This window comes from Mustela nivalis, assembly GCF_964662115.1.
Source record: "Mustela nivalis genome assembly, chromosome: 8".
NCBI classification, from domain to species: Eukaryota; Metazoa; Chordata; class Mammalia; order Carnivora; family Mustelidae; genus Mustela; species Mustela nivalis.
In genome coordinates this window covers 120,530,729-120,552,143 of record NC_139027.1, presented here as the reverse complement: position 1 = coordinate 120,552,143, position 21,415 = coordinate 120,530,729, and the positions used below count along the sequence as shown (strand labels likewise).

Below are 21,415 nucleotides of genomic sequence, written 5' to 3'. Positions count from 1 at the left end.
TGAGTTCCTCAAAGACTAAAATACCTCCAGGGCGCATGGAATAGGTAGTAGCAAGGAAATTTAAGCCCTACCGGGTTCTTATTACTGGGCGTCCCACCCACCACCCTAACTCAGGAGAAATGGCCCCGAATTCACTCCACAAGCCCCGTAGAAAAACGCGGAGACTGAGGTAACAGCCGTCAATTGCAAAAGCCAACCTTCAGTCCTTAGACTTCCTTAGACGTAGCACAAGCGCACGAACCGCGGGGCGGCCGTCCGGTAAGTGCCCGCCTCTTTTAGACGAACTACAAGTCCCAGCTTGCCGGCCGCCGCGCCGCGCCGTCGCCTGGTAACTCGCGCCAGACCGAGCGCTCTAGGTCGGCTCCTCTGCGCGCCTGCGCCTTGGTAGGCTCTGCGCAGGCGTATTTCCAACGCTTGGGAGGAGAGGGCGGGGTATCGTTCCCTTTCGCTGATGCAAGAGTCTAGTGCGGTGGTAGGAGAGGTGTCGGTAGGAGCAGAGCTGCCACCGGGGCCTGGGGCTGACCCGTCCGACTTCCCGTCCGTGCTGAGCCCACTCGAGCCGCAACCATGTCCGGGGACGAGGTGAGGGCCTGAGCCTGGCTCTGGGGCTAAGGACTGAGGCGGAGAGCCTTAACCCACCCCGGTGTGGGAGACCGGGCCTGCGGCCTAGCGGCCGGCCTCCGCCATGTGGGGCAGCCGGGCCTGGGCGGCTGGGAACGGTAGAACCGGTGAGGACTTCGGAGCCGCGGGCCTGGTGGCGCCCGGCTCTTCTCAGGGCGGCGTCGCCGAGGCCTGCTTCCTCCTGTGCCGGGCGTTTCCGGACTTAAGAGCCCGTTGAGTCGCTCTCCCAGAAGGGGGCTTGAATGCCCGGGTAATTCCCCGAAAGAACGAGATTGGGGCTGCCGACCGCTGCATTCCTTTCGATTTGACAGTGCGGCTCCAACTCTCCTCGCTGGGCGCCGGGAGTGCCGAGAGGAGCCTGCCTCAGCTCCGGCGGAGCGCCCTCGTTTTAAAACTTTGTAGGCTCGCATGTCCTGGCCGGTATCCGCCCTTATTCTCATCTCGAGCATTATTTCTTTAAAAGACCCAGGGGTGAGGGAGATAGGACAGAGGAAGAAGACCCTTCAGCCTCAAAAAGTGACTCACCTCGGAAAGTTTTAGGGCGGGAGTCCCTGAGCCTTCCTGAGCAGAGCTCACAGCGACGTGAGCGGAAAGATGGGGCTACGAAGCTGGCTGGATCTTATTCCACCGTCGTGCTTGTACCTCAGCAAATTTTCTCAAATCCCTTTTAGCCAGATTTATTCCAGTTCATGTAAAATCAAACGGCTTAAAATGAAATCTGATTTTAAGAACTGTCAGTAAGTATTGATTGAGGAAAACTACGGCTTACCGGCCAGCTCTCCCCGCCAAAAAACAAAAAGCTCTTGAATTTATAATAATTCACTTCGTAAATATTGGGGTGCTTGGCCTATAGCGCCTTGGAGAGTAGGAGGAGGAAAAAATCAGGGCTTTCTCGAGCGTTGGTTTTTATTAGGTAGGCCCTGCACGAATTTCCACAGTAGTGGAAAGGCCTGATCATAGGGTTAAGAGAGTGGTTAAGAAGGCAAGTACATGTGCTCACAGGATATTCTCCAATTTGGTTAGAGTGAATTCGCTTGAAATGTAAGTGGCGGCTAATTCGTGGAGGGATTTGAGGACCACATGAGAAATTTGGATTTTTTATACTGGAGGAGTAGACTCCAATCTCACATATGATTTCACCACCGTGTAAAATTGGTATTGTTATGCCCATTTTAGAGATGAGAGAACTGAGGCTTAGAGAGTTGTATAATGCCCATGACTAAATAATAAGTGGTGGATTGAGTAGTAGAATACCAGATCTCTGCAAACAATACTGCCTCCATCTAAGTCACTGGGAGGCTCTTGCTCTGTTAGGAAATAACTGAGAATCTAAATGAAGTCGGCGGTTCTTGCTTGGAGGTCATACTCTGACCTCCAAGACATTGCTCTGGCTACTGTATTTTTCAAAAGTTCTGAGAGTGGCAATGTTTCATGCTTGGTTTTTTTCCTACTCATTTTCTAAAATTTTCATAACCTTTAACAGTGCCTTTGTAGGTACGGTGTGGTACTATTCTGTGTATGGGGTTTATGGTAAAGTACTCACAAGTGTTGGACTTAAGAGATCTACTATTAGCTACAGTGGGTAGAAGAAATAGGGCCATTTCAACAGCGATTTGGGGAGCTGGAGGATTCAGTTTTAGCAGTGGGGTCAAGTTTTGAAGGAAGTGGAATGTGAATAAATTATTGAAGGGTGAACAAGATTTTGTCAAGCAAAAATGGCAGAACCAGCATTCCAACAGAGGGCTTTGGAAGCCAATAAAGTGTTAAGTAGCTTAGCACTTCGCTGATCTACCAGTCCAACTTCATTTTATAGGCAGGAAAACTAGGGCCTAGGCAGCAGATTAGTGGGACTAGAAACTCAGCCTTTAGCTTCCACTCTGGAGGTATGTTCAGGATCTGGTTCCTCAGTACTGTTGACTAAATTAGTATTCTTAGACAAGTCCTTAACTTCTGACTACTTTACAGACTTTAAGGATCAAGTGAAAAGTTGTACGTGGAAAAAATTTATAAACTACCAGGCCCAGAGACCCTGGGCCTAAGATAGAGGGTTAAAGAACCTACTGTTAGTTTTGTTTTTTTTTTTTTTTTTCCTATTTTCTCGCATTTCCTTCTTTCTTTAAGTACTTTATTGATGTATAACTGACATAAAATAAACTGCATACATTTCTTTTTAAACCTGGTAATTAAGCCAGAAACTCACCAAAATATAACTTTCTTTAACCTAGTGGAATCCTGACCTTTAAAAAGCAGTCTTCTAGAATCATGGAAAAATCCCCTAATCTTCAGGCATTCATTATTTTTCAGACCATTTTTTTTGAAGTGCTGTTAATAACTAAGATTACCTCTTATTACTAGGCCTCATTTACAAGTTGTCCGAACTATTGGGTTTTCACACAACGTGGTAGGATGTTTTACAAAAGAAGTTTTAAACTAAAAAAAAAAAGTTCCTGATTAAAAATGGAATGTGTGTTGTACAAAGTTTACAAAACACAGAAGAATACAAAGAAATAAAAATCTTGTCACCCAGAGAGGAGAGTATTTAGCATTCCTTCTCACCTTTTTTCTCTAGGTTCTTTTGTAACTAACACTTGCTTCCTGGGTGTGGTGTGACCATAAAGTTATCATCTTGGGTAAATTCTGATGGATGAGAGTAGGTTACCACTTTTCATGAAGCATTTTAGCATTCTCCAGCCCAGCCCAACCTGGAAGTTGAAAGTGAGAAGCTGTTTTTGAAAGCTTTGCTGTGGACTTACTTAAAAAAAAAAATCTCAAGAGGTCTGTGGTTTTTTCCTAAGTGTACTGTTAGCAACTATTTGCTTCTCAAATCCAAACTAGTCTCATAAAACATTTTGAATGTAATAATTTGTGAGACATGAAAATCTTTAAAAATATATATATTTTTACTCAGCACTGACATGGCCTTGTATTTGGGGGGAGTACCCCTCTGGGCACTACTGTGGGATCCCTGGTTTCCTTATTTTTAAACCCTACTTTGGTAGGTGGTGTGAGTATATGAGGGAATAACTATATGTCTTAAGTATCCAGAGATAGTAATTGAGAGAGATGTTAATTATTTCAGTGTATAATTCCTGCATGTTTATTACTCTTTACAAGGCTACAACCAAACTGTTTGCCTATAGATTTAAGTATGAATGTTTTTCAGAGAGTAGGAAGATAGCTGTGAGGCCATCCTCTTTTCGAGAATCCCTCCTATCTTTGGTCTTTCTTGCTAAATAATAGTTAAAAGGTAATTAGTATTCCAGGGAACTTGATACTTGGGGAAAAAAATGCAATACATTGTAAGCCCTGCCAGACAACCAAATTTCTAGTGCCTTGTGTGTTCTCTGTCCTTTTGCCAAATCTCCATATTTCAGGAATGAGGATAAACTGGATACCTCCCTGGAATAGATTGCAACATTCATGTAGAGTGACCCAGGACCTAATAGTTAGCAGTGGGGAACTTCTTCCTGTTTCTTCAGTCTTCTTTATTTTTTATATCCTCTTTAAGTTGCTCAGTAATGTTCTTCAGACTGACTGCATTTCAGAATTACTCATTTGCTACACAATTAAATCTTGGTGAAGGTGGAAGAGGAAATCTTTGAAATGAGGCTGTGTCAATTTCCAAAATATCTTGCAGATCCTTTTTCATTGGGTGAGGACAATAACTACCCTCCCTTAATTACAGACCCTAGTTTGGTTCAATTGGTTGAATTTGGTTCAATTTGGTTCAATTGGTTCAGTGTAGTTCAATTTCTCTGATGTACTTGGATGATAAATTTAAGTTAATTGGAATCGGTTTGAGGAAATTTTTTTGAGTGTTTCATGATATGTCTTGAAATTTGATCACCCCAAGTTGATGAAACTTCAGTGATAGGAATCAAGAGATACCATGCTTTGTGAACTATAAAGCATTATATAAATTATAATAATTGCTAACATTTATTGAGTACTTTTGTTCCAGGCACTGTACCAAGTGTTTTATATTTAATTACTCATTTAATCCTCCCAATAATCTTGTGAGATTTGTTTTTGGTTCTGCTACTGATCTCCATTTTATAAATGAGGCATGCAAAAGGCAAGAACTTATCTGGAGTAACACAAGTAAGTGCATGCCAGAGTCAGGATTTGAATTCAGTCAGTTGGGCTCCAGATCTTTGCTTTCAAATACTTCTCTGTCACAGCAGATCATTGGGCAAAATCCTAAATTGAAGCATGGTAGAATTTAGACAAAGATTGGTAAGGGCTTAGAGAGAAATACTTGAGACTTGAATCCAATTCTGTTTGACTTCAAAGACCTCTTTCCATTTTACCAGGCATCAACTCTAAATGTTGCTAAACTCTTGTGTCTAAAATAATAATCTAGTCTTTTTTTCCCACGTGATCAGCGTATACAAGATGCCAAAAATAAGTTATAAATTAGTTTTTCACTTACTCTCTAGTGGACATTAGACTTAGAATAGCTAGGAAAACTTAATGTTCCCAAAACAAAAAGCAGAGTAAAAGCTTATGGAACTTTCTCTTATTTAGAGATTTGCTATAGGAAGAGGGTCTGATGGATTTTCTTAAAGATTTGTCTGAGCTTGGGGAGGAGTGTTGGGATGGGATGAGAGACGTTTTTGTTTTAATTATTTATCAGGTCAAGTCTCCTGGCATAGCAAACCAGCCGTAAATAAAACTTGCGTAAGCTGCCGAGGCATTGGTTTTCTCATCCATAGAGTGGGGGACATAGCATAAGTTGTTGCTAAGGTCCCTTCCCAAGTTCCATGATACATTTATAAAGTCTCCAAATTTGTTCATGAAATTTAAAAGTGAAGTTGCTGTATCTTGTGAGAATTTACAAATTTAAAGGCATGTGCACGTGTTTCTGAACCATCCCCCTCCCCCACCCCTTTACTAATAAAGGTAGGTTGTTGGATGGACTTCCTGTGTATGTTTGTAAAATCCTTTTTGGTACTTTAATGCACCATATATTGTACTTTCAAGCACATATTTTTTGAGTATACAATATTTGGAATGTGAGTATCTTTAAACACAATCACTTGGTTCTTTTTTTTCTTTCTTTAAAACAGATGATTTTTGATCCTACTATGAGCAAGAAGAAAAAGAAGAAGAAGAAGCCTTTTATGTTAGATGAGGAAGGGGATGCCCAGACAGAAGAAACCCAGCCCTCAGAAACAAAAGAAGTAGAACCAGAGCCAACTGAGGACAAAGATGTAGAAGCTGATGAAGAGGACAGTAGGAAAAAAGGTGAGTTGTAGATATAGAAGAGTCACTGTTGTCTTGTGAGATCTGGTTCTCTTTTGTGTTTTGGATTTTGTGCCTACAGTGACCTCCCAGCCTGGTAAGTGAAGTTGAGGCTATTAACATGTTGTATGCACTTGGTCTTGCCAGATTTCTGATAGATTTATTCCAGAGAAATTCCTAACAGTCCCCAAGTTGCAGAGATGACAAAACCTCATCATCTCAGGCCTGGTTTTTCCAGTTTTCCCTGTCAGGTCTCTATTTTCCAGTTTCAATTGTAGTGGTATTTGAGTGTAGGCAGAAAGACATTGGAGCAAAATAGGCATTTTTGTATCTTAGCAAATCTGAGAATCTATAGAAGAGATTAAAATTATAGCTTAAAATGTTTGGATTTAGACACCAGTGTTTTAGTCCCTCTTGTGTTCTAACATAAGACACTATTTGATTACTAGAAATAAATGATACGGTAAACATGATTTATGTCTGTTGAACATACTACACTGTTGGCGATGGGGAGAACTGACATTTATTGAGCATCTAGTATGTGCTAAGCATCTTTTACATGTTTAAAACAAACTTGAAAAGTAAGACAGGGGCTCCTGGGTGACTCAGTGGGTTAAAGCCTCTGTCTTCAGCTCAGGTCATGGTCCCAGTGTTCTGGGATCGAGCCCCACATTGGGCTCTCTGCTTGGCTGGGAGCCTGCTTCCTCCTCTCTCTCTCTGCCTGCCTCTCTGCCTACTTGTAACCTCTGTCTGTCAAATAAATAAATAAAAATCTTAAAAAAAAAAAGTCCACTTCCTTTAAAAAAAAAAAAGTGAGACATTTTTGTGGTAAGACCAATGAATTCGTAAGTAGCTCCTTGAAAAACCGTAGCAGATGGATCCTAAAGTATTCTTAGTGTACAATAGGGCAGGATAAATGGAAGACTTATTGAATAAACCCATTATTACTAATGGTGGATAAAGTTTCAAATTGTAGGCTTAATGAATGTTATATACTTTATAAGGCCTTTTGTTGATGGATTGATTTTAGTAACAATGATCTAACCACTAGTATTTAGATGAAAAAAGTATAGCACCTTAGTAGCCAGTAGGGAGGTAGATAAGCCATTAAGTATCTCTGTTGGAGTAACAGAGGGTTACTTCTGTTAACTTAGGCACTTAGGAGGCACCTAAAACCCAGTTGGGGGATAGGGTTAGAGTAGGCTTCTTGGTGGAAGTTACTTCTAACCAAGATCCAGTGAGATGAAGTTAAGTGCCACATGAGAGGGCCAATGGGAGGCTTTAGGTAAGAGACTACACACATGACACTAAGAAGTAGAAGTAGTTTAGAACCAACAACGAAGGGTTGGTAGATGAGAGCATGGCCAGAAATGGAGAGAGAAAGCTAGAGAACCTTGGAAATTGTGTTAGAACTCTGACTTTGCCATAAGAAAAATGAGGCATTGTATGTATGGTCAGATTACTAAAATTATTCCCAACATGGGTCCCCTACCCAGGTTTTCTCTACAAAGCCTTGACTTGACCTGCTATTGAGTTTTTCAGAACTGTGATCTTGGGTTGTAGAGAGACCACTGTACTAATTAATACCAAATCTGTCTATTCTGGTCACTTGACTAATTAATAGCTGAAATGTTGGTTTAACTCGGTTTGTGCTATATCTTCTGCTAGTTGTTAATAATTTTTACCCTTAATTATCTGTATTTTTAGATGCTTCTGATGATTTAGATGACTTGAACTTCTTTAATCAGAAGAAAAAGAAGAAAAAAACAAAAAAGATATTTGATATTGATGAAGCTGAAGAAGGTGTAAAGGTAGTATTGCTTTCTTATTGAAGGTAAAATTTGACCTCTCGAAGGTTGTTAATGGCTGATGTTTCTTTTGCCTCAACAGCTTTGCTTTTGTTATTAAGTACTTGATCAGTGTTAAGGTCATTTTCTTGGGATTGTGTCTGACTAGGTATCTTAAAGAAATTATGGTTTAAAGGAATATCAATTGAGTTTTACACATTGTATTGCAGGTGCCATTAAAATAATTACAAAATGCCCTTGGTCATTAACCACACTGAGATTGGATGAGGAGAGATATCTGTATAAGTGAGAAATTCTGTGGAGCATATATTCATATGGTTTCTTCTTTTAGACTTTTGGTAGCATGTTGAAGATACACAAACTTATGCATGTTCCTCTGAGCAGCAAAAAATGAACCCCAGCTAGTGATGGTTGGTGGCTGATGATTTTATGGTCTGTAGGAGAATGGGAACACTTGGTTTTATGGGGTTCTCTAGTCTTTTAGGGACATGAGGCCCTGTGATTATCTTGTTACTCGATCAGTTTCCAATATAAATATCTCAAAATTCTTTTTAAAAAGGATAGATTAAGAGGTGGGTAGGTGGGTAAATAGAAGGATGGATGAGGAAGGAGATGAAAGTCTTTACTTAGAGCTACTATTTTAAAGACCCTGTCCAGGACTTTTGAACAGAGCCCATACATCTGTTTTAAAAATCCAGGATAATAGCAGTTTTATGTATATACAAGTGAGAAGGATTAAGCATGAGAACAAACATACACATGTACTAAGTGTCCCATTTTATGCTCTTTACCCCAGGTTTTTTTTTTTTTTTTTTTTTTGTAAGATTGGTTCCCTTTTTTCTTTAATTAACATACAATGTGTTATTTGCTTTGGGAGTACATATCTGTGAATCATCGGTCTTACACAATTCACAGCACTCTCCATAGCACATGCCCTCCCCAATGTCCATAACCCAGCCACCCTATCCTTCCCCTCCCCCCCACCCTCCAGCAACCCTCAGTTTGTTTTCTGAGATTAAGGGTCTTTTATGGTTTATCTCCCTCCCAGTCCCATCTTGTTTCATTTTTCCTCCCTACCCCCACAACCCCCACCCTGCCTCTCAGATTCCTCATATCAGAGAGATCATATGATAATTGTCTTTCTTTGATTGACTTATTTAGCTTAGCATAATACGCTCTAGTTCCATCCACATTGTTGCAAATGGCAGATTTCATGTTTTTTGATGGCTGCGTAATATTCCATTGTATATATGTACCACATCTTCTTTATCCATTCATCTGTTGTTGGACATCAAGGTTCTTTGCATAGTTTGGCTGTTGTGGACATTGCTGCTATAAACATTTGGGTGCAGGTGCCCCTTTGGATCACTACATTTGTATCTTTAGGGTAAATACCCAGTAGTATGATTGCTGGGTCATAGGGTAGCTCTATTTTCAACTTTTTGAGGAATCTCCATACTGCACCAACTTGCATTCCCACTAACGGTGTAGAAAGGTTCCCCTTTCTCCACATCCTCGCCAACATGTGTCCTTTCCTGACTTAACTTGAGCCATTCTGACTGGTTGTACCCCAATTAGTTTATTTGCTCAAACTCAAGTAAATAAAGTGTATCCCACATGTAGTAGGAAATGTATACAGTAGTAATTCATTCAGTTTTGGAAATGGTCACAATTTTGGTAACTTGGTTAATTCAGCAGATATGTATTGGTAATTACAGTGAGTCAGGCATTGTGTGCTAATTGCTAAGGAACGGAAATGAACAAGATATTTTTCCTTTTAAGAGATTATTTTAGGGCACCTGGGTTGTTCAGTGGGTTAATCTTTGCCTTTGGCTAAGGTCATGATCTCAGCATCCTGGGATCAAGGCCTGTGTTGGGCTCTCTGCTCAGCGGGTAGCCTGCTTCCCCCTCTCTCTTTACCTGCATTTCTGCTTGCTTGTTCTCTCTCTCTCTCTCTTTCTCTCTCTCTCTGTCAAATAAATAAAATTTTTTTAAGATTATTTTAGTTCCGGAATAATTTAGACTCCTTTAGAATAAGACGGCTTTTTGTGTTTGTTTATTTGTTTTAAAGATTTTATTTATTTGACAAAGAGAGACATAGCAAGAGAGGGAACACAAGCATCGGGGAGAGGTAGAGGCAGAAGAAGGCTTCCATGCTGAGCAGGGAGCCCAGTGGTGGGGCTCCATCTGAGTACCCTGGGATCATGACCTGAGCCGGAGGCAGATGCTTAACAACTGAGCCACCCAGGTGCCCTAGAACAGGATGATTTTACCTGGATTTATCTTATTGTCTCCCTGTTTGGGGATTCTCTTCTTTTCCTACTATTGTAGGGAAACTGAGAAAGAAATGTTCCGATTATACTGAACAAATGAGGTTTAAATATCCTGGGTAACAAAGTGACATATCAGATGTGCTATAGAAGGTCTTGGTTATTTAATAAGGTTTTGTTGGTCAGTTCCTTTAGTAGCTTTTGTCCTGAAGAGTCACGTTATAAGCTCTACTCTTACTAAATGCTTAAATACTTTTTTCTCTGCTATTGAAGGTATAACATAGCTTGTTACTACAAGTATCCTCATCAGGTAAGGCATGAAGTTTAACTTGAAACTAAAGTGTTTTTAACATAGGGGTATTGGGTTACTCATCCACCTGAATTTTCAGACCATCACAGGGCTTTTGAAAAATTTTGAAAAACACTCTGCTATTTTCTGTGTTTCACTGGGTCTTTGCTTCAGTTTGGAAGTAGATCTTACTGGAATGAAGTCAATAAATAGTATAGGACTAGAAATTAGTTGTTGCGTGCTAATTTATATAAGCATTATCTAAGTTTCTTGTTTAATGACTGTCGTCTTGTTTGATGACTGTCATCTTAGAGACTAAGTTAATATCCTCTTTCTTGTTTATGTGTTACCCAGCTAATACACGTGAGAGGATTGGTTTTTGATGGCCAAATGTGGCATTGCGACTACATACTTGGATTTGGGATCTCAAGGCTGAGTTTCATTTACTCCCAGCTATTCCAATTTTTCTGCTAAGATTTATGAAATTACAGTGGCCATTGTCAGAGTACTTCAGGATGTAGGCTTGCAAAAATAGACCTTGATAGGTAATATTGACAACATATTTCAGGGTGGGAAGCCAGATAAGCTGGTCAAAGGATGGGAGAGATTAGAAGACTAGAGACTGAGACTGGCCCTTTCTGATCTTCTGGGGTGTGTCTGACTCATTTCTAGTGCCCTGTTTACATCCATAACTACAGCAGCTACTCTTGGGATCCAGGTTTACCTTGTCTCCATCCATTCATCAGGTGAATGTAATTCTCTGGGTTCTGCCTTTTCCCCTCTTTCATGATGTCATTTATTGAAATGATGCCTAAAGACCTTTTCACAGTCTGATGCCAGGCTGACTGTGATATAATAAGAAAACAATTACTTGGTCTTTGTCCCCAGTTCCTGGCACAAGACTTCTAAAACTCTTGGCATCTCTGGAGTGATAAAAGTGTATTTTGAGAGATGACTAGTGGCTAGGAGCTCCTGGATAGCTTTAGGGTGGGGGCTGGTTGTCAGATTAAGCCGTGATTGAAGGATTGGAACTTTCACATACACAGTCTTCCAGGGAAAGGGGCTGGAGACTGAGTTCAGCCACCAATGGGCAATGATTTAATTAATCTGTCAGCATAATGAAACCTACATAAAAGCCCTTCAATGGCGGTGAACACGTTGGGCTGTTGGGCAAGTGGTATAACCAGAGAAGGCTCTGCAGCTGCCTCACCATGTATTTGGTGTCAGGAGGGAAAAAACACTTCCATTGATTGCATCAGAATACTTAGAAACTCTTTAAAATACTCCTGAACCTTACTGCTGCTGAAGATTGTCAGTCAAGATACAAGATTTTTTTTTGAAGATTTTATTTATTGTAAAGAGAGCCCACATGAGCAAGAGGGACAGAGGGAAAGGGAGAAAGAATCTTAGGCAGACTCTGCACTGAGTGCGAAATCCAGTGCAGGACTCGATCTCACGACCCCAAGATCACAATCTGAGCTGAAACCAAGAGTCAGATGCTCAACTGACTATGTAACCCAGCTGCCCTAATACAGAAATCTTTTAAAGATTTTAGGTGATTTTGACAGTGGTCTGGTTTGGAAACATGGGCAATACTTGTAAGATCTCAAGGCTGATAGATAAAAGAAAGGAAAATATGCCACAAAAGTGTCTTAAGGAGAGGTACCTCTCTGGCTCAGTCAGAAGAGCATGTGACTCTCTGATCTCAGGATTGTGAGTTCAAGCCCCCACATTGGATGTGGAGCCTACTTTAAAAAAAAAAAAAAAAAAGATGTCTTAAAGAACTTCCAGCTTAAATGACAGACTTTATTTATTTATTAAAATTTTATTTATTCTGAGAGCGAGCACAGAGGGAGGAGAAACAGAGACCTACTGAGTAGGGATCCCAGCACGGGGCCCAATCCCAAGACCCTGAGATCATGACCTGAGCCAAAGGCAGAAAGATTTTATGTATTTATTTATTTGAGAGAGGGAGGGAGGGGCAGAGGGAGAGGGATAGGCAGACTCACCACTGAGCACAGAGGATGACACAGGGCTCATGACTTGAGCTGAAGTCAGACACTTAACTGACACAGCCATCCAGGTGCCCCTAAATGGCTGACTTTCTGAGCCAGTTTGGTTCACCTGTGAGAGACATTGCTTATCTATAACTTCAGTTGTGAATATTTGTTTTCCTCCAAAATGATGTCAGCCCATGTAATTAAAAAAAAAAAAAAAAATAGTGTTGGTATCAAAATGTTGATTCTTATCTCAATTTCTTAGGATCTTAAGATTGAAAGTGATATCCAGGAACCAGCTGAACCAGAAGATGACCTTGACATTATGCTTGGCAATAAAAAGAAGAAAAAGAAGAATGTTAAGTTTCCAGATGAGGATGAAATACTAGAGAAAGATGAAGGTAATATTGGGGCTCAGCACCTCATTTCTAGGTTACACAAGACTTTGGCCTAGTCTCTTTGATGACTTCTTATTTTTCTCTTCTCCTTATTTGCACTGCCTGATAATGGAAACTGAAAGGAAGAAGTATTTAACTTGATAATGAGACTTCAAGATTTCATGGGGGGAGAATTTGGCAATTGGGATTACATTAACTGTAACTGGATTTTAAATAATCAAATTTTTTTCATTTTTTGTTAAAGGTGCTGTTTTATTAGCTCTAAGTGCTAAAGTTCTTTAGAGAACTTCAGTGTAGGTAGCAGGTGGATTTTTACGGATGTGGATGTTTCCTAAGTGCTTCAAAACAGCTGGACTTTTTCCCTCTACTTATCCCATTGCATTATGTTATCTTGTGTTTGTTTTTTGGTGTGTCTGTTATCACAAATTCCCAACATAGATGTTTCTATTAAGGATTATTCATGAAAGTTGTAACATTGCTGTCTTGAAGGAATAACAGGTTGGTTTTGAGCCTTGATGCTTTTTTGCGGGAGGAAGACAAATGTCTTAGAAGCTTTAATTTCTCCAGATCTGACTCCCCCCACTTTGTTACTGCCCACCCCTCATTCTTATGATCTTTATTATCTGTAGCTTTAGAAGATGAAGACAGCAAAAAAGATGATGGTATCTCATTCAGTAACCAGACAGGTCCTGCTTGGGCAGGCTCAGAAAGAGACTACACATATGAAGAGGTAAGATAAATTCTGTTATGAAAAAGGGCTAAGATGTTCACTAGAATTCAAAGAGCAAGATCTTTTATTTTTTAATAATTACTTGGAGTGAGAGAGAATGTGTGCTGTGTGGTGGGGAGGGGCGGAGGGAAAGAGAATCTCCAGCAGACTCCTCACTGACTGTGGAGCCTCATGACCCCTGAGATGATAATTGGAGCTGAAATTAAGAGTTAGATACTTAACCAACGGAGCCACCCAGGGACCCCTGACGAGCAAGACCTTTATACTGAATTGGAAGGGTCATTTAAGAACAGATCAGGAAACAGGCCCAGAGAGGTCATAGTCCTTGCACAGTGTTGCCTGATACCCTCAGATACCCAGAGTTCAGCAATTATGGTATTCACTGTTCCATCTGAATCTATGAACTTCTGAGGACATGGAGCCCCTTAATTGGGAGAGCAGTAGAGGAAGGGGGTGAGACTAATTTAGGGCCAAGGGTGAGTCGAGTTCATTTCTTTGGGCTTTCCTGAATCTTACTTTCCCATGTATCCTATACTTTCCTGTAGAAACAGCAAAATTAGTAGGGCTTATTCATTCATTCATTCATTCAACTTTGAACTCAGTATTGCTCAGGATCCCTAATAGACCAGATCCTGGTTGAGGATTGAGTCCTGCTCTTAAGGCGCTGCCAGAACATGTAGTGATAAATGTGTGTGTTTAGTAAAAAGTGTGTATGTGCTGCTGAAGTGAGCAAAAAGTGAGTACAAAGTGATGTTTGCTTTGAAGGTAAAACAGTGACTCAAGTGGGAATTTTAAACTTCTGCTATTTATACAAATGTATGTGAATATCATTTGTTTCTCTATAGCTACTGAATCGAGTGTTCAACATTATGAGGGAAAAGAATCCAGATATGGTTGCTGGAGAGAAAAGGAAATTTGTCATGAAACCTCCACAGGTTGTCCGAGTAGGAACAAAGAAAACTTCTTTTGTCAACTTTACAGATATCTGTAAACTGTAAGTTGGTTAATGGGGAGTCCTCCATCCCAAATGCCAGATACTCAGTGGAGGATATGTTAAATGTCCTTATTGGGCACTTTGTTGCAGGTAGAAGGAAAGAATGCACAAGTGTCAGGGTTGGTTTGAGTAAGGTCACAGTTTAAGTCTGTCAGTTCTTCCTAAGGTGAGAAAAGCCAACTCCTGCTGACCCATGAGAATGGATCCTAACCAGATGGAGTGAAGGGGGAGGAGGCTGGATGTAGTCCTCAGACAGGAGCCTGGGGAGCCCAGCTAGCGAGGTGGTAAAACGCATTAGGCTGGGTGGGCCTGCCACACAACTGGAAGAGCGAGCGCCAGGACAGCAGCTGAATTTGGAGTGCCTCCTCTTTGGATGGTCATTGCCAAGACATGGTCGATGGGATTGCAGCTTTCTTAATAACCATCACATTCCATATGTATCTCACCCCCAGGTCACTCCCTGGGCCTGTCACTTCTAGCTCAGCTACATCTTTTCTGACAGGCTCCTTAGGGCAGCTGACCTTATCTACTGTTTGTTGCTCAGTTTCATAAATGATACATGCTTATTGCAGATAAAAGGCAAAACAGTGATGAACACAAAAGAATAATTACTAAAATTCTTCCACCCTGAGGTCATCACTTGGTTTCATTATAGCCATTACTCAAAAGGTTTTAGACTTTTTGCTGATAACAGCAGGAGTATATTTTTATTTTAGAAAATACAGACATGCTAAAGAAAATGAAAAATCATCTGTAAGTCTACCATTAAAGATAATCATAACTTAATACTTCTATGTTTAGCTAGTATTGTGCATGTAGATATTTTAAAATAGATTGGTATCATACTGTGGGGTTTAACAGAGTTTTCTCAATATATCACAAAACTTTTAACCCATGTCATTAAATAGTCTTCAGAAATGTTTTGAGTAGCAACACAACATATTCTAATAGTTCCTTAGCTGGATATGGTTGCTTCTGAGTTTTCATGATCAGTGGCAAAGCTTCAGGACACATCCTGATACATGTATCTTGACAGTAACTCGGAATAGAGCCTTAGGGCAAAGTATTGCCGAACTGAAAGGATTGGGTTATTTTTGTGGCAAATGTTAGCAGATTGCTTTCCAACAATCTCCTACCAATTTATATCCCACTAGCAGTGTAGGAGCTTGCTTCTTCTATTATATTTTTCACCAACCCTTACTATACTTTGGGAAGGAGTAACTTAAAAATTTTAATAATACCTAGTTACTGGGACAAGTTCAGACAATGCCAAGTGAAGAGAATGATTTTTTAGAAAAGAATTATTTTAGAGAGCACAAGCTGGGTGGGGGTTGGGGCGGGGAGCAGAGGGGGAGGAAGCAGACCCCCCTGCATACGGGGCTTGATCTCAGGACCCTGAGATCATGACCGGAGCTGAAAGCAAGAGTCATACACTTAACTAAGCCACCCAGATGCCCCCCGACCAATGAATAGAATTAAGTTTAAATACTGAATGGCATTGCTCTCTATTTGCTTTTTCCTATTTGGGCGGGGAGGGGGTTTGTAATATACATATCTGCCTTGTTCTAAAAGCAGGCTACCATAACTTATTTTTTTTTTTTTAAGATTTTATTTATTTATTTGACAGACAGAGATCACAAGTAGGCAGAGAAGCAGGCAGAGAGAGAGGAGGAAGCAGGCTCCCTGCTGAGCAGAGAACCTGATGCGGGACTCGATCCCAGGACCCTGAGATCATGACCTGAGCCGAAGGCAGAGGCTTAACCCACTGAGCCACCCAGGCGCCCCTACCATAACTTATTTAACTGCTCTTCAGTTGCATATTTAAGCTGTTTTCAATTTTTCTGTTTTCTTATATTTATATGTATATCATATATATATGATTTTTAAAAAGGAAATAACATAGGGATTAGCACAACAGCCAAGTGTCCCATTGCCTGGGTTTCATACATTTTGACCTTTGACATTTGTGCATATTTTTCTTCTTTAAAGGTTTTTGTGGGGTTGTTTTGTTTTTTCTTAGAGAATCCCATGCAGGTTCCACGCCTAGCACAGAGCCCAGTGAGAGGCTTTATCTCACAACCTTGAGATCATGACCTGAACCAAAATCAAGAGTCAGACACAACCAGTTGAAACACCCAGACACCCCTAGATCTTTTTCTTCTTTAAAAAGGGTTTTAGGGGCGCCTGGATGGCTCAGTGGGTTGAGCCTCTGCCTTCAGCTCAGGTCATGATCTCAGAGTCCTGGGATCAAGCCCTGCATGGGGCTCTCTGCTCTGCAGGGAGCCTGCTTCCTCCTCCCTCTCTGCCAACTTGTGATCTGTCAAATAAATAAAATCTTTAAGAATAAATAAATAAAGAGGGTTTTACAGTTACAATCAAGGACATCTGTGTATCTCTTTCTGATCCCTTTACCTTCCTTCTCAGAAAGAGGTTAACCTGTAAAGTTGGTGTTACTTTTTTTTTTCTTTTTTAAAGGATTTTATTTATTTGACAGAGAGTACAAGCAGGCAGGGTAGCAGGTAGAGAGGGAGAAGCAGGCTCCCCCTGAGCAAGGAGTCCAGTGTGGGGCTCAATCCCAGGATCCTCGGATCATGACCTGAGCCGAAGGCAGTTGAGTAACCTAGCCACCCAGGCACCCAAGTTGGTGTTATTTCAGGGTTTGATGAACTAAATGCTAAAATTCACCAAGTAGTTGAGTACAGATAAAAACAGCGAATAGGGTGGTTTTTTAAAAGAGATTTTGTAAGATTTCCAGTGAAAGATAAAGTTTATATATTCCACTTTCTTTTTAGATTACATCGTCAGCCCAAACATCTCCTTGCATTTTTATTGGCTGAATTGGGTACAAGGTAAGAAACTGTATTCACATTTATATACAGTGATAGATAGCAGTACTAGGTGTTTCAAAGGAACTTCTCATAACTTGAAAGGGATATATAACACACTTAGAATTCACATGATGATAATCAGAGGAACTTTTAGGCCAGGGAGGGAGGGAAACCGTTTCTGAGAGTTTAGCTGCGTAGGAATAGGGAATAGAGTTAAAGGGGCTCATCCATACAGGCCTGCTGGTGTTCCTGTCATTAATTAGAATTTTGGGGTGTTCTTAGCAAATACTAGACTTTTAGGCCAGAATTTATTTTCTGAATTGTTAATAGGGTATCAAAGAAATAGACTGATGAGTGGCACAGGAGAAAACATTGAAACAGAGATCCATAATTAGTTATTTCCCAGTCTCCAGGGCTCACATGTTGAAGGCACCAAGCCAGTCCATTCCCATTCAGGGAAATCATTACCCCATGGGGCCCATCCCAATGAGTATGACCGTAAGTACTAGGAATCCCAAAAGTTCCTTTAAAAATAAGTAACACAGTCTTAAAGCACGATAATGATGACTAACACATACTGAGTGCCTACTGTATGCCAGGTACTATGGGAAGCACATTTGGGGGCACTGTCTAAGTTAAAATAGTCCTGTGAACTATAAGTGGAAATTAGTATTACCCATCTTACAGGTTTGGAAACAGGTTCATGTGAGTTGCTCACATAGCTAGTTAATAGCATAATCAAGATAGTAAACTCAGTTCTGCCTGTCTCTAGAGCTTGAGCTCTTAAAAGGCTTACAAGGATTAATTCAGCTTGTTGGAACGGACTACACTTGCTGTGGGGTTAAGGGGTTAATTTGACTAGTGATAGATAGGTAAGCTCTGTTGTAGAATTGTTTTAAATGTAAATTTGTTACATTATTTTTAACTTGTATAAACTAATGAAGGAATAAAAGCTAGCAGTGTTCTACTTCTCAGAATAATCTACAGTTTTTGTAGAGGTGGGGTATTATAACAAATTGTGACCAGTGAACTTGTGGTCAGTGGGCTAAATATTATGGGGTTGTTGAGAAAATTCAATTTCTTTTGACAGCGAATGAAAAAAAATTTCCTACATCAAGCAGTGGAATCACCATAGCCTGGAAATTAAGGGTTACAGTACACGGAGGATGATAATAAAACCTTATAGTTAAAGGAGAATCACAGGAGAGGTTCTTAGCAGTCAGTTTTATGAGATACAAAACAAATATAAAATTAATGCTACCTGGCTGAATTTTGTTTCACTTTGTGATATGTAACAAATGATAATGCCTATCACACAGCTTTACCTTATCAAAGTGCTTGTCAGCATCTTCTTTTTTTAAAAGTACCATTGACAATATGTGACCTGTGATTTCAACTGTACTTTATTGGTAACAGTTTTAGAGATACAATTCACACATTTAAATGTACAAATGGCTTTTAATATGTTGACACAGTTGAACAACCATTACCACAACCCATTTTAGGATATTTTCATCCACTCAGTGACTGAATCAAAACATTTGGGTGCTTAGAATTTTTAGAGATCTAGCTCCCTTCCTGTTTCTATATTTATAGATTATAGTCCTCCCTCACTGTCTTGTACATGGCATACATTCAGTAGAAGCATCCTTTTCCTTTGTTGAATAAGCCATCACACAGTTAAGGAATCAATTTGTTAGACTTAATCATAAATCTGTCACTGGAGATTTAATTGGTTGAAACTGGACTTAATGGTAGGAAATAGGAGTAGGTCATCAGGCACCAACTACTTAAATTTTGAAAAATCAGGTAGTACAGCACTGCTCCTAGAACTTGCCTATGCCATTGAATATATTTTAAATAGGCCCTGGAATTTGGTTTCTTACAGGAAACAAAAATAATGGAGAAACTTTTCTTTTCTCTTATAGTGGTTCTATAGATGGTAATAATCAACTTGTAATCAAAGGAAGATTCCAACAGAAACAGATAGAAAATGTTTTGAGAAGATATATCAGTAAGTGTATATTTAATTATATTACTCTGAAATGTTCTCAGTCAGGCTATAATATTTTAGGGGAGATCCACTGTTTTCTTAATGAAGCTAGAATAGGTGACCTTCAAAGATGAGGGAAAATGATGGGAAGATGGGACAGCTCAAGGGGACTCTTGGCAGCTGCTTAGGGGTATGAGAAGGGTTTGGCTTTCTTAAGGCCCATCAGATCAAGGCTATTGGTTGGTTCTAGGCTGAAGGCCAAGTTAGGGAAATCTCTTTGCAGTCAAGCCTGGACTGCCTTTATCATCTTCCTAATCACTTGAAATTGGCAGGTGGTATTCCCATCTAGGAAAACTGTTGTGTTCTGACTGGCTCTCCTGTAGACAGAACCAGGAATGGCATCTGGCAAGCATCCCTCCTCCTTGGACATTTGGAGTCCTTGGTTTAGTACCTGAACCATCACAGCAGACAGCTTGTGTCTTTTTATCCCTAGAATATCTAAGTTAGGCTAAAGCCTTCCCTGGTCTGGGTGCCAGCCTGGGCTTGTGGAGTCCATTGTAGATGTTTCAGAGGGAAAGAAACCTCTGGCTCACTGCAGCTGCCAGGTAATTCTGAATGTTGCTTTTCCTGCAGAGGAATACGTTACCTGTCACACGTGCCGATCACCGGACACGATCCTGCAAAAGGACACCCGACTCTATTTCTTACAGTGCGAAACTTGTCATTCTCGATGCTCTGTTGCCAGCATCAAAACCGGCTTCCAGGCTGTCACAGGCAAGCGAGCACAGCTCCGTGCCAAAGCTAACTAATTGGCTAACCACCACTGATTTTGCAAAGTGTGTTGTGGAGATTTGGCTGGACAGGTTTACCATCAGAGTGGATATACCACTGTATTAAAAACAAGATAGAAAAGCTGCCAGGTTCTTTGGCGTGTGGCTGGTTGGTCTGAAATCCTTGCAAGATGCCGATGCTCAAGCTGTTGACATACTCATTGCCACTTTAACAACTGTCAGAAAAACGTGATGGGGTAAGGCGGTGCTTTTTTAAAATCGTTCATAGACTTATGTAAAATGCAAGATAAATTAAAGTTATTATAACAGTGATTCTTTCAATTTGGTTTGTCAGTTTTCTATAAAAGTTGTGCTTAATGAATTCAGCAAAAACAGTTTGTGCCTGGGCTCTGGTGAGGTCTATCTTCATCCTGAGAAACTGGACATTGGAGGTCGTTTTTCTTGTCAGCTCCTTTTGGGAAAAAGCTTCATGAGAGGGTGGTTGGAACATGGTATCTGTGAGGACAGCCTGTTTTCAGTGTCCAGGGATTGATTACATAGATTTGAATTCTTTTCATTAGGTGAGGAATTACTGCTACTACCTCACTACTAAGTCGTCCAGCTGTTAGCACATGAGGGGAATATAAGGTGCTAGGTACCCTCCCTCTCTCAAAATTTTCTTTCTTGCTGGCCACTAAGAAAATCTTAGAAACAGCCTTTAACGTCTTCTAAACAGCGCATGAGAAAAACCCTACTTGGGCATCTATTTATTGGTGAGGAAGGCATTGTGGCACGTGATTGTACCATACAGAACTGAATCCAAACCATGATGCTAGCTAATACTTTTCTTTTTCCCAACTTCTGTTCTGGGTTTGAAAAAGACCCACCGTAAATGCTTTTATTTTCTATATTAAAAGTAATTTTTTGGTGTGACCATGAGAAACCTAAGAGGTGATGGTGCCTGTGTGGTGCTTTTGGTGCCTCCAGTTCTGCCGCCTGAGGATTTGGCTGAAAGCTATTTCTCCATATAGCACAGGGAGAAAGATCATTTCATGTGTCTGCTGGGATCTGCCTTGCACACACCTGACGATAAGGGCATCCTGCTGCTCTCGTGGCCTCACTGCCAGATTCCTAAGTGGCCCCAGGAGCATTCACTCAGCCCTGAATGTCTTAACCCTGTTTTTAATCACTGTGACCTTTCAAGTACAGGCCAGAAACACCTTGGCCATGAAATGGTGGAGGGAGCAGAGTAGTCCCTCGACCTAACAGGTCCCAGGGAGACCACATACACTGGCTGAGCTGCCACCACTGCCCTGATGAACTCAACTGTTTATGATGCCATCTTCCTTCTTTTGTATCTACGCCCACACAATTCCCAATGTCCAATGTTACTGCGTGAATAAAACAAGGATTAGTGCCTCTTGTGTAATTAGCACTCCATTGCTTTTGTGTGTATCTATGTGTTTCATTCAT

The 21,415-nt window shown here is 40.6% G+C and overlaps 2 protein-coding genes and 1 long non-coding RNA gene across 4 annotated transcripts in view; 1 reads left to right on the top strand and 2 right to left on the bottom strand.

Annotated features, from left to right (window-relative positions):
* Nucleotides 1–298, bottom strand: part of ASIP (agouti signaling protein) — a 133,686-nt gene extending 133,388 nt beyond the window's left edge. Inside the window, exon 1 of one of the 2 annotated variants that reach the window (XM_082746077.1) lies at nucleotides 198–298. The gene's annotated coding sequence lies outside the window, so the exon portion shown is untranslated. Of the gene's footprint in view, nucleotides 1–71; nucleotides 125–197 lie in introns of those variants that run through there. The other variant, XM_082746078.1, reaches the window with a different exon arrangement.
* Nucleotides 299–370: 72 nt separating this feature from the next.
* Nucleotides 371–20,275, top strand: EIF2S2 (eukaryotic translation initiation factor 2 subunit beta). The gene is made up of 9 exons (XM_082746058.1): nucleotides 371–582; nucleotides 5,691–5,868; nucleotides 7,573–7,676; nucleotides 12,495–12,630; nucleotides 13,257–13,357; nucleotides 14,203–14,351; nucleotides 17,144–17,200; nucleotides 19,108–19,193; nucleotides 19,806–20,275. The coding sequence occupies exons 1-9, from the start codon at nucleotides 568–570 to the stop codon at nucleotides 19,979–19,981; spliced, it is 1,002 nt and encodes a 333-aa protein (XP_082602184.1). The 5' UTR covers nucleotides 371–567; the 3' UTR covers nucleotides 19,982–20,275.
* LOC309872237 lies at nucleotides 7,576–12,488 on the bottom strand. The gene is made up of 2 exons (XR_014315745.1): nucleotides 12,242–12,488; nucleotides 7,576–12,156 (listed from the first exon to the last, which is right to left on the bottom strand). It is a non-coding gene; the product is annotated as an uncharacterized lncRNA (long non-coding RNA).
* Nucleotides 20,276–21,415: the final 1,140 nt, after the last annotated feature.